This window comes from Notechis scutatus, chromosome 3 (genome assembly GCF_049901735.1).
Source record: "Notechis scutatus isolate UNSWTSFEM ecotype Mainland chromosome 3, rNotScu1.2, whole genome shotgun sequence".
Lineage (NCBI taxonomy): Eukaryota > Metazoa > Chordata > Lepidosauria > Squamata > Elapidae > Notechis > Notechis scutatus.
This window is the reverse complement of record NC_142011.1, coordinates 180,917,367-180,931,183: the sequence shown is the minus strand read 5'-3', so window position 1 is coordinate 180,931,183 and position 13,817 is coordinate 180,917,367. Positions and strand designations below refer to the sequence as shown.

Sequence of the window (13,817 nt, the reverse complement as noted above, 5' to 3'; positions counted from 1 at the left end):
TATTCTCCTAACCTTTTCATGCCAATCAGGTTAATTTAGTTCACTGTGAATGAGATAAAGAGAGATTGCAGTTTCTACATTACACCACTCTTCAAGATTTTTTGCAAATATGATCCTTGGATACCCAGAGGAGATGGTCTTATGGCACCAGGCTAGAAACTGGAAAGCTGGGAGTGCTTATCCCGCCTTAGGCTTGAAGCCAGCAGGTAGACCCTGAGCTAGTTTTCTCTCTCAGTCCTAAGAAGGATATAATGTCAAACAATTTTGTGACAACACAGTGAAGAAAACTTCAGGGACTAATCCAGGCAATTGCCAAGAGCCTTCGTTGACTTGAAGGGACAAATAAACAGAAATTGTTTTTTTTTTATTAAAGGCATTTTAATCAGATTTCATGCACTTCAGTCCTGTTTATATGTTTTGAAACAATTGTTTGAGAATAAAAATGTAAGTACTCAATTTAATCTCAAATATTTCTACTAATATTATAGATATCTGTTAAACTTACCACATCAGATGATGCTACCTGAGTTGGGTTTGATTCATTGGTAGCAGAAGTTGCCTGAGGAGGCACTGAAATAAACTGTCCTCCAATAAGTCTTTTATAATACTTTGACTGTGGCTTAACAGAGCCTCTAAGTATAATGTAGAATCCTTGGTTTGCATCCACTGGAATTAAAATTAAATCAGAAACAGGTCATAATTTCACATCCAAGTTACAGAAAATGAACTAATATGGATTCAGAAGTATAACAACTTACAAGTGTAATCTAGCCAACATATTTTCATGAAACATATTGGAAATGCTCAATTTTTCTCTTTTGTTTTCAAAAGAAAAATGTATGATTGATTGATGACACCCATATCTAAATTAAACATACATGCTTCTAACTCTGAGATGGTAAAATCATCTGACCCTATAATGCCACTGACCACCAAAAAGCATGTAGTTTATGTCTGACAAAAGTTATAGCCTGTCGAATTTTTAGCCATGAAACCTTTTTATAATAGCAAGAAAATAGTGAAACAGATGTACAATCCAAGTATGGATGTCTGTTAACTGATTTTCAGCTTGTATATTTGCAACCAGCATATAGTGTGCACATGTGTAGAACCAAAGTCTCTGTGAAGACACCATTATGTCCCAGGAGTCCTCCTGGTATTGTCTACACTCCCAGCCTAAAATGACATTTTACTTCTTTAAATAAAACTTCTTAAAATTTGAATCCCATCAGTGGAGGGATTCAATTTTTTTTAACCACCGGTTCTGTGGGTGTGGCTTGGTGGGCATGCTTTGCATGCATGCGTGCACACACAGAGGGTTTGCTACTGACCTTCTCCTGCAATCCTGCACTCTTCCTGTGTGTTAAACAGCTGACGCGTGGCAATCCACAGTGCCACGCAAAGCAGCTGAGATTGAAAACCAGGAAATAAAGGTCAGAATAGAGTCGGGACAGGTGGGCAGACCTAGCTGCTGATCGTCGGAGAGAACCTGTTTGCTCATAGATGATCCTCAGAGCTACCGGTTCAGTTGAACCTGGCCGAACCAGTAGAATACCACCACTGCTTTTCATATGAAACGAAATGTGAAATCTGGCATAGTGCTGCTTTCTAGTATGTACTTTATTTCCAGCAAACTTCTGAACCTGCACAGCAACCTCTAAAGCTTTGTTCTCCTTTTTTAAGGAAGCAGACTTGTTGGGAGGCTGCAGTTAGCATTTTGTGGCATGGCCTGCTGCCCAAAGAAAAGAAAGGGAAGAAGGAATGAAGGTAGTGTTTTGCTATTCGATAGCAGCTATTTTGTGATTAGAGACTTTGCAAATGAGCACAAAATATATTCTGCACATTCCAACTGTGCCCAAAATGAATCCCCAACATTCCAACTAGTACCCAAAGTTCTAGAGCACTTTTCCCATGCATGTTCATGATAAAAATTCTTGCTATAGTGTAACAAGGATAAATGGTCTCAAGGGATAGAAGCCAATTAATGATTCTCAACAACTTCTCCTTCCTTTTTTTTACAGATTTTTCACACTTCAAGATTAGCAACAGAGCAGTGACAACAGCTGACACCATTTCTCCTTCCCAGAAGCATTTTGCATGTAGCAGAACTGTAGTACTTCTCTATAGGTAGTTCTTGAACATGACTCAAGCATACCAGCAATTCCCAGTGGATAATGAGACAGCAGAGGCCCAAACAATCATTACGCATAGGGGCGCTTTCAAATGTAAGCGTTTACAATTTGGTGTCAGCGTTGCCCCTGTCATATTCCAATCCATTATGGAATGTTTACTATACAATATCAAGGGTGTCATCCCATACTTCGATGACATCCTCATTGCTGCTGACAACCCACAAGAACATATGGAAAGGTTACAAAAAGTTCTCCAGTGTTTTAAAAATGCTGGACTAAAATTAAACAGGAAAAAATGCATCTTCGCAGTTTCACAGATAGATTTCCTAGGATATCGTTGACCACAAGGGAATTCACCCTGTAGAATCCAAAGTATGGGCCATTCACAAGGGCCCAGTACCTCAGAACAAGACTGAGTTACAAGCCTTTTTAGGACTACTTAACTTCTACAGTTCTTTCCTGCCCCACAAGGCCACTGTAGCAGAACCATTGTACAGGCTATTAGACTCTAAGACGCAGTGGCATTGGGAACCCATGGAACAGGCCTCCTTCTCTACAGTAAAGTCCCTGCTCACCTCAACCAAGGTACTCATTCAGTTTAGCGATGCTCTTCCCCTTATACTAGTTTGCGATGCATCCCCTTATGGGATTGGGGCAGTCCTAGGTCATAAATTGCCAAATGGCCAAGAAGCTCCTATCGCTTATTTCTCCAGGACACTTTCCAAGTCTGAGCGCAACTATAGCCAAATAGACAAAGAGGCATTGGCTGCGGTGGCCTCAGTCAAAAGGTTCCATGAATACCTCTATGGACACCAGTTTCAGCTCATCACAGACCATCAACCTTTGTTAGGCATCCTGGCAGGGGACAAGCCCAGCCCACAAATCCTATCCCTAAGAATGACCCGATGGACAATCTTCCTAGCCGCTTGCAGTTATAAGTTGACTTACAGGCCTGACAAAGATGTAGCTCATGCTGATACCCTAATGAGGTGGCCTTTACCCCTTTTGGTTGCTGATCCCTTCAGCCTCAGTGTTCCTGCCGGAAGATCTGCAATTGCCTCTTACAGCTGATGACATCGCCTATGCCTCCAGAGATGTACAACTATCTAAAGTCATGGACTGGGTGCGAAGGGGGTGGCTCAGGGAAACCACCACAGTGGACTTCCACCCGTTCAAGGCAGGCCAGACAGAACTGAGCATGCTAAAAGGATGTTTACTGTGGGGTCCCTGGGTGATTATTCCCAAACTGCTAAGTCCTTGCATTATTGAAGTTCTTCATGAGGGTCACCCATTGGAGTGCCCCTACAGGTCCAGTCCAGAGGGAGGCTGAGACCACGGACACTGAGTGGGGCAACACCAAAGCCCCTTGAAGGCTGACTCCTGACCAGCAGTCTCTCACAGAGGCCTTACCTGGGGAAGCTGTGACATCAACAACTTGAGCCCGCTCACTGCCATCTGAAGAGGTCCCATCGACACCCGAGGTCCTTCTGCGGCCAACCAAGATTGCCAGGGAAGGGGGGGCAACACCACCCCAAGTAGAAGGCACCACTCCAGCAACAGATCCTTCCCCATTGCTGCCGACTGCTGAACGACGGCGATCTGGGCGAGTGAAGCATCGCCCCGCCTATCTGGACAACTATGCATGCGCAGTTCCAGGGGGAAGGAGTGTTGCGACCAGCAAGTCCTTACTCCAGTCCGCTGTTTAAGTGGGAGCCGGAGAAGGTTCTGATTGGCTGAGCCATTTGACAGCTCCGTATAAAAGGAGCTGTCAAATGGATCAGCTCTCTCTCTCTCTCTCAGCTGCTGCCGCAAGCTGCGGCTAGCAACGGCTGAGTTACAAGTTAACAATAAAGCCAGTTAAGCTTTATATTGCCTCCACCTCTTCTTCTCAGCATGCCAAACACAAAAACAACAACATCCCAAGCTCAGTCTGTTTTTTTAAAATATGCCTCATTTTCTTCAGTGTGCCAGATGACTGGGTCTCAAAAGGGCCTTCACATCTTTAATATACAAGTATTTCAAAGCATACAAATCAAGTGGTCATTATTTTACTTTAAAGAAGTATATATTCTGTTTTACAAACAATTAGATGACATTCTCCATTTGAAGATGTGGGTTTGATTGACCATCTGTTTTACATACAAATGACCACCAACGTTACAGACTGACTAGGCATAAAACCTTCTCCAACATGGTAAATTATATTGTTTAACCTCAGTTTTTACTGAAATTATTATAATTATGCATACTTTTTCTCCACATATCAATTAGCATCAGAAAATTTTAGATAACTCTCAACAGTCTCATTTGCTTTCTCTTGATGCTGCTTTTTCATTTTCTGATAAAATATCAGTGGTTACTTTAAACACACTCAAGCAGAACAATGGCACAGGCTCCAGTGGCATAGTATTACATTCATCTGCATTCAGGGTAGTTTGTCCTTTCACATTCTTCGTAACAGAATATAAAAAGATTTGCTTACAGTATATTTGCTGTTATTAAGCGGTGAAAATCTTAAGGGTAACAAGGAAATGTTCATAATAAAATCAACAATGTGAAAACAGTATTCCATCCATGTGAGAAAGTTTTAGAAAGTCAGCTTGATGTACTGGTTAAAGGAGACTATGAATTCTAGTCTTGCCTTAGGCTAAAACCAGCTGGTGATTTTGGGCCAGTCAATCTTTTTCTCAGTCACAGGAATAAGGCAATGGGCAATCAGTTCGGAAAAAAACATTGCCAAGAAAACTCCGAGACTTGTCCAGGCAATAGCCAAGAGTCAAGATTGACTCAAAGGAAGACACATACATACACACACACACATTTACTCAGCCATGAGATTATGGATATGAGTGGTGCAGTGGCCTAGAGGTGGAGCTCTTGCCTCACAATCAGGAGGCTGTGAGTTTGATAGAGGCAGATATTTCTCTCTCTGGGCACACTGAAAATATATCTGCTGAAAAAATGCCCTCCGCATTGGCGACAGGAAGAGCATCCAGCCAATAAACACTCAGCTCCATTCAGTTGCTCAGATTCCAGCCCACAAAGGATTATGGGGTCATTAAAAGAGGATGATGATGCTATTATGGATGTCTGCTAGGGGGCATAGGAAGGAAAAGGCAAGGTAGGCAACTGCATTTTGACACAAATACTGCGAGTTATGTATCTCTCTCATATGTTGGTGTGCAAGTACCTAAAAGCTGGTGTTGGTTTGTGACATTGCTGAGTACCTGTCATGTATGTCTTATTCAATTTTCTGCATGACATTAGACCTGTCAACCATGTGGATGTTTGATATGAGGGTACATTTGATTTAATGTATGTGAATTCTCTGCAATATCATTTTTTTTAAAAAAATGAAGCTGTTATTATTGTGGAGTTATATGAGGAAGGAACCATTAACAGAAGCAACCTCACTACTTTTCATATCTCTAGTCTCTCTGACTTTATTATATAAAATGATCTTGGGAGATTAGAGACTCATCAGGCATGCATTATTTTTGTAAAGTCAGTTTCACTTAGGAAAAAGTCAATCTTGTGTTTATTTTTAGCCTGCCAAATCAGATGAGATTGAAATATTGCTGTACCAGGTTCAAAGAACTGGAAAAGATTGCACATTGATGCAGATCTGTTTTTTCTTTAAAAGCATAATGTGGCAGTCTGAATCATTAAGATTACCTTTTATCTCATTTGCACATTGATGCGCAACAATTTTAGATCTCATTCTGTGCCACCATATTGCAGGTTTTACTGAATATATTAAATCAACAGAGTGTCTAATCCAACACAACTGTCCTTGTGGCCAAAATAGTAAACAAGATTTTAAGATGCCAGCTTTCACCCCAGTCATCCCAATCACAAGTTTTGACCTTAAAATTGTCCTTTTCATTGTCTTAATTTATGCTAATATAATTCCTATCTGCTCAGATTACACCTTAGTCTGTCTATTAATAACATGTCTTTCGGTTACTATATTCTTCTTAGTTGGCTTATATCTGTATTTCAAAAGATCAGCACAATAGTTAACTCTTACCAATGAACATATTTGATTTTCTCAAACTTTGCTAAGTTAAATAAGTCTGATTTTTTTAAAAAAGGTAATATAAAATCCTAGTTGGAACTCTATGTGTTATCAAAAATAGAATATTTATGAATGGCTTTTTGGTGAACTGAAACAAATGAGCATTGAGATGAATTTTCATGATGTATAAAGAAAAACCTTACAATAAATTCACTTTATTTTTCTACATCAATGTTGAATTCAGTCTGGAAGGAGGCAGGTTGGGTGAAATTCCCTTTGTCTGTATATTACTCATTATTGTTACTACAGCCCCTTCAATGAGCTTCTTTTTTTGGATCCAACTACTGCCCCTTCCAAGAGAAGGAAAGAGAGAGAGAGAGAGAGAATCAGACAATCAAGAGGAAGGATTTTTTCTCTCCTCTTTCTGACACCACAGGTGGTCAATTATTTGAGGCAGCTGCTTGGGGGGAAGCGGTAAGGATATAAAGTACAACTCAATTCCCTTTTTTGTGTGTCTACACATCATATTTCTCCAGAGGATGAGTGTTACTTATATGAAGGTAATCTGTGTGGCATCTAGGACTTTCCTAAATCTTTGGGCAAATGCCAAATTCAATCTGCACACATGCCAGTTGGATTAGGGAAGATTGTCATCTGCTCCTAAAATTCTGATTGGATCCGTTCAAAAACTTGTTAAAACTAATTTGTGAGGCATTTTGAAACTAACATTATTTGAAACTTATTATTATTATTTGGAACTTAATTATTATTATTTGGAACTTAATGATACTTTTCAGATATATACTCAAAATGTACGATATATACCAGAATACTTTTTAATCTGGTTTCCAGTCTTTACTGGAAGACAATTGGCCATGGATATCTTGTTTTCTGACTTTCTGCAGAAAATGGGTTTTTTGAGTCTATGGATCCTGCTAATCTGTTGGCAGTTTGTGACACTATCAACCCCTGTATATTCCAGGATTGCAGTTGTAAATTAAAGGTTGGAGGAAGTATGTTTTGGTAGTTCCACTTCTATAAGCTGGTTTGACCCTATACTGGTGACCATTATTTTGTCTCTAGAGCTTTTTAACTTTAACTCTACTTTATATAAAGCCAGTGTGGGTGGTTAACAGAAATTGTGAGTGTATTATCATTTCATATAGTATCAATATTAGGTACACCTCCAGCATATTTAAGAATACCATGTAAGGAAGAATCAAAATTCAAAAAAGAAAAAAGATTTGGATAAGGGATGTGGAACAAGGATAAAAGTTACAATGTTAAACCAGATGACTGTATAACAAAAGATTCCACTTTTTGTATTTGAAAGAAAAAAGTATAATCTAATGGTAAAAACATAACCACCATATCTGCATTTCTCATTAAAAGACTTTTCACATCTATCTTTCTAGCAGAATAATGACATTATACTTTCCATTATAGAACAGGAGGAAGGAAATAAACTTGAGCACTAGAATAGAGATGAAAGTTGATATCAATGGAGCAAGAGAAAAATAAAAGATACCCCCAAAATGAAAGATTTGGGTGTTTTTTTCCAGATGTAATCTTGTAATAGAAAGTTATTTGCTAAAATTGCCTGCCATACGGGAAAAAGTAATTACATACCTAATCTAATAAAATAGGTTGATCCAGTACTTGGTGTAGCTTTAGTTCCATAATAAAACTGGACTACAAGTTCCAACATCTCTTATTTTAGTTTACATTAGTTGGTACCTCTGATCCTTCAAGAAGTAACCACATTTTTCAAAAACAAAAACAAAAAACCCTATATTTACCTACCTGTACTTTCCTTCACCCAGTATTCTCTTAGAACTACTTTGCTGATTTCCTTTATCTGTTCTTCAGATAATTGCTCATTAATATCAGGAATGACTTTCATTATTTTATAGACAGTCTCATGTTCTTCTTCAGTTCTTAGAATAGGTCTGCAGGAAAAACATGCATAGAAAATAATAGCCCCTGTTGTTCTATAGTTGCATAGATCAAAGAATTTGCCCAGTACCTGAAAAACTTTAAACCAGGTATCAAGAATTTGTGTCAATTACTAAACCCACAATACTTAGCTGCACCAGCTAAGTGAAGGATACTAAAAATAAAAATTCAGCAACTTAAGGAGGACTAGATATCCTCATCTTGTTTTCTAGGGGTTAGTAAGGAATACAAATATCTGTGTGAATCAGAAGTGGTATTCAGCAGGTTCTGACCAGTTCTGGAGAACCGGTAACAAAAATTTTGAGTAGTTCAGAGAACTGGCAAATACCACCTCTGACTGGAGATTTTACAGTATCCTTCCCCTGCCATGCCCACCAAGCCATGGCCACAGAGCCAGTAGTAAAAAAAATTTGAATCCCACTACTGGTGTGAATATTAGGAGAACTGATTTTCACAACTTGATTTGAGTGGGCCCAATGTTCAGTTGAGGCATTCTAATTTAATAGACTGGTTTGATGGGAGAATTAATTGGTAACTAGAGTTTTTATTATTATTTACATCTTTCTACAATGGGTTCTACAGAGGTTAACTATTCTGACATCTAAGAAATACCATTGCTGTCATGTCTGAGAGCAAAGTGCTATTAAAACTTTATTTTATTCCTTATTTCACAGGACTTCAGTATTTTAATCCAAGACTTTCCCTGTGCTCAAATTGTAACCTGCTTTAGAGAAATATCAGTAATGGAAGTTGTAGTTGTCCTAGTAACAGTAACATATAAAATAAATATACCAATTTTTTTCTAAATGATTCAGTAATTGTAATAATAATCTATTATGTCAGACAGAGAGGGAAATGAGAGATGGGGAGGGGGTTCCCCTTTAAAAATTGCAATTCCCCTATTGCACTATTTTATTATACCATGTCAAGTAATTTAGGTCGAACTCTGTCATTCAGGTTTACAATCCCCCCCTTTAAGTAATTTTAATAAGTACAATTTAAAGCATTGCAGATGATTTCAGCTGCTACTGAAAATCAGTCTAGAAATGCATATATTTATCCTTCAACTCATCCTCAAGCTACCTCAACCACTGGATTCCCAAGTGTGATTTTATGTGGCTTGAATACCAACCTTGAATACCACTAGGTGATTGTGAGTAAGAAAATAGATGGTCAAAAAGCCACACACCATTTTTTCCAATCCATTCTTATCACAAAAACAAAATCCCCCTTCACTCTTTTCTTAAATGAAAAAAGCTGGTTTGTGCCTGATAAAATGTCACAGCAGTATGTGGCACCTCTCTTTGACAAAGAGAGAAATTGCACCGAAGGAACAATGGAATTCATAATTTACTGTATGTATGTATGCTTAAAGATACAACACATTAAGCCTCTTTTGAAACAATATCATTTAGTAATCAATATGGATGCCAGCAGCCAGGGATGCTCAGCCTTCTCACATGCTTATGTTATGGACATACATATCTAGTTGAAGAGAGGTCAGAAGAGCAAAGATTCAGTTGCTAGTAAAAATCTTCCATTTCATCTAAAAAACCTTGCTTCAAACAGAGTAATATCAAAATGAGAAAAGAAGCATAGCATAGCAATTTAATGTTCCAAATTATAGTATTTAGGGCTTTAAACTGGACATTTCTCCGGGAATTCAAAGGAACAGTTTGTACAGTCCACATTTGCCAAAAAAAAGCAGCTTTTGCCACCCTTAATTTAAGATTTTGAAAAGCCACAATGCTTTGCAATTATAGGATATGCCACACGAACATGGTCTCCACATCACCTGAGGTTCTGAATGCCAGAGGCTAAACTGGTATTCATATTTACAGATGCAATAACTAAAGTGGTGAGAAATGTTAGTTACAATAATAGAACTTCAACTATAGAGTCCTTTTGCCATTCAACAGTAGTTCCAGAGAATTCAGTTCACTCAAATCTCCCCCTAACTGAAGTGGGGTATAATTACATGTCTCTGTCAGAATGGAGGATATGTGACCAGTACTTCTGAAGACATAAGTCAGTGATTCTCAACCTTGACTGCTTGAACATCTGTGGACTTCAAATCCTATAATTCCCTAGCCATCATCAATGAACATCTTCAAGTTGAGAAATACTAATATTGATTCCAGAATTATTGTCGTAAACTCTCTGTAGTGAACTGGAACTACTATATATTAGCAACAAACTATAAATGATCGTTACCTCCATCATTGCAGTTATCACTTTCACTTGTTTTTTTTTTGTTATTGTTGTTGACTGATATCTAAAAGATATCTTTCTTTTCTTGCATCCATTAGGCTGAAAGGGAAATTATTAATGCTAAGAGACAGCAGGTAACCAGACACTCCACCCAGCTGCCGCCACCTGGTTGTAATCTATTGAAAAAAAATTGAGCTTGGTTCTTTACAATCCTACTTTAATACTTAAACCATAAACAGGCTTAGGGAGGAAAGAAGCTGCAGATCAGCTGCTCTTAGATTTAGTTGTTTATCTACCTAGGGGATTGTGGCAATACAGAAATGGAAGGTATATTTTGAGGATTAGTAATTCTAGAGCACTAAGGGATTTGGTATCTAGAGCAGTTTTTCTGAAGCTCCACAACTTTAAGATGGACGAAGTGTTTTTTCCAGTAGGACCAGTCTATCAGGGCAACCTGGTCTACCCAATTATGGGTCGCAGCATACTGTTTCCATTTGTTTGTCAGTAAAACATAAATGTAACACAAAATAGTTTGTTGCGAAAGTGACTGCCTGTGAAGGCTCCTGGATTAGGGCTGAAAGATGAAAACAGAAGCAATATGCTCTATCCCATAATAAGGTAGACCAGACTACCCTGATAGACCAGTCCCACCAGAAAAAATACTTACTCTCTCCCCTGGTATGGCCAACAAAGTGAGAGGAGCCAGTGGCTTAGAGGTTAATATATCTACCTAATATGTAAGTAGCCTGGGTTTGAATCCCAGAAGGATACAGCTAGCTGATGAGAGCTAAATAACTTGAAATTGATCTATACTAGTCTCCCTTTATTTTTTTGTCAGTAAAACATAAATTTAAGATGAGTGGCCTTCAGTTCCCAGAATTCTGCTTGAGGAATTGTGGGAATTGAAGTCCATACCTCTTAAAGTTGCTGAGGTTGAGAAACACTGCTTTAGAGTATCCTACTGTTATACAGGCTTTAATGCCATATATTGGTCCAGACTGATTCCAGCTGACCCAGATTTTCAGAGATAATTCAGCCAAAACCAAAATTACCTAGGAAGATTTTAACTCCTTCAGCAAAACCATTGAAGAGTTAATCTCAGAAAGGGCATCCTAATTTGCTCAAATGCCCTAATCTTCTTGAAATATAGCAATCTGTACAGATATAGATATATCAAATATAGCAATTAGATGGCAAAAATCTAATCTTCTGGTGTTTTATCTTCAGATAAACAGCAGGATGTTGTTAATTACTGAACTGTCAACAAAAGTGTGGAACAGCAAAGAAGTCATATACAAAATAGCATCTAAACAAGGAACTTGGCCAATTAATGATGCTATGAAAGTCTTGTCTTAATATTTGGAAGCTGTGGAGCAGGGGTCACCAACCTTTTGAACTTCAAGGACCACCAAACTCATAATTTTAAATCCCGCGGACCACTAAAATGAATTTTGACTGACAGTGGCTTACTGACATTGGTGGGAAAGTCAGTCTATTCCAGAGCTGCAGTAGTCACAAGACTGGCCCTTTGGTAATCCCAGAGCAGCTCCTCCAGTCCATGGCAGTCTGGTACATCCAGGTGGAGGAGCAGCTGCTCCCACCAACATCAGCAAGCCCCCCGGGATGGATTTTCCTCCCCCACCATTGATCTTACCTTCCAGTTCCAGCTCTACTCAAGGTAAGATTTGCACTTGGCCGAAAGGTGAGGGCCAGTGGATGGGCAGGCCATGTGGGTGGTGCAACCTTGTGTTCCTGCACAGCCTGGATTAATTGCTTGGGGGAGTGCTTTGGGGGACATTACTCTGTGGACCACCAAAATTTTCTTGCGGACCACCAGTGGTCCCTGGCCCACCGGTTGGCAACCACTGTTATAGAGGACTGGATTAAGGACAACAGGCTTCAGATGAACATCAGCAAAATTGAGTGTCCTTGGGTTTTGTGGCTTCCAGATTTGGGAATTTACCATTTTTGCTGCTGGATAAGGTTGAACTGTCCCAAATAGTCCTTGTGCACAATCTGGGGTCTTTTTGGACTCACAACTCCTGCTCAAAGACTAGGGGACAATCATGGCCTAGAAAACTTTTGCATAAATTACATGCCAGTTGCACTTCTCCTGGACTGGGAAGCTCTTCATTACCCAGAGTTACATCTGTGAGATGGATAATTACATATTATGAACAATAATCTCATGGATTATTGGTATTTATGTTTAATACTTTATTTGGTATATGAACAGATAGTGTCCATATGTAATATTTTAGTAGAAAAGAATGCCAGTTGAAATGTGTATACATGAGATGAAGGCATTTATATAATATGATAACCAGGTGGAAATAATTTAAAGTGGAAATGAAGGAAACATTTTGGAAAATTAAAATGAACTATAAACTAATTCAAACTACACATCTATAAGATATAAAAATCTACTAAACTCCATGCTTTTATTAAAATATAGAATAAAATATTCATGAATACGGTTTAAAATGCCAGCATACATTTTTATTGCAATATTATGCAATTATATTTGACTCTAAATGGTTGGTGAGGTATTAAAAATCTCTAGCTTTGCAGCAAAAGAATATATGGTGAGCCATAAAGCCATGTTAAACATCTGATCTAAATTGTGTTTGACTAGTATACTTTGGAAACTGTCAACTATTATTCACACATTAGTATAGTTTGAATGGTATTAGGCTTGACTCATAAGTATGCAGTAATGACATTTTAGATTTTCCCTGGCTGTGGGAAGGGATTCCTGCAACTCAACTGCATTGTAAATTCAATGGGCTTCCTTTCCAAATAAGGATTCACACCTTTGTGCAATCATAATACAAATATGGGCATTTTTATTTACAAGATTGAAATTATGCAGAAATTTATAAGCCACTTTTTAAGATCAAAGCTCAAGAAAACAAAATACAAAAAGGAATCATATAGTATGGTGATTTTATAAGATAGAGGACATGGATGCAAAAGAGGTGTGTTTCAGATCACAACAGACAAGAAATATTTATCTGTGTATCAGTCTTAAGGTCACTCACAAATCAGTGATGTTGAATGCTTTACAAAGGGTTACGTTAAGAGTCAAAAAAAAAAAGAAACAAATTTGAGAGAGGAATAATAATTCTGCTCTATTGCTGGCAGTTAGTGGGAGCCCACATCATTCTAGCTCGGAGACTGTTTAATGCTTTCCTGGGGGCACATAGGGTGAGGGTCATACAAATCTTAGAGGGTACTACAGCAATAGCAATAGCACTTACATACCACTTCACAATGCTTTTCAGTCTTCTCTGAGTGGTTTACAGAGTCAGCATATTGCCCCCAACAAGTTGGATCCTCTTTTTACTGAAGGCTGAGTCAACCTTGAGTTGGTGAAACTCAAACTGAACTGCTAGCAGTCAGCAGTCAAGCAGAATACCTTATGCCACCAGACTTGAAATTCTAGACCTAGAAAACCTTGAATTACGCCGTCTTCAGTCTGATCTAAGTATGGTATATAA

The 13,817-nt window shown here is 38.5% G+C and overlaps 1 protein-coding gene across 1 annotated transcript in view; it reads right to left on the bottom strand.

The window, feature by feature from the left end:
- CNBD1 (cyclic nucleotide binding domain containing 1) overlaps nt 1–13,817 on the bottom strand; it is a 120,184-nt gene that overhangs the window by 57,103 nt on the left and 49,264 nt on the right. The window contains exons 2-3 of the mRNA XM_026688783.2: nt 7,954–8,099; nt 506–666 (exon numbers count right to left, since the gene is read on the bottom strand). Of these exons, the coding sequence (XP_026544568.2) occupies nt 506–666; nt 7,954–8,099 (307 nt within the window). The remainder of the gene's footprint in view (nt 1–505; nt 667–7,953; nt 8,100–13,817) is intronic.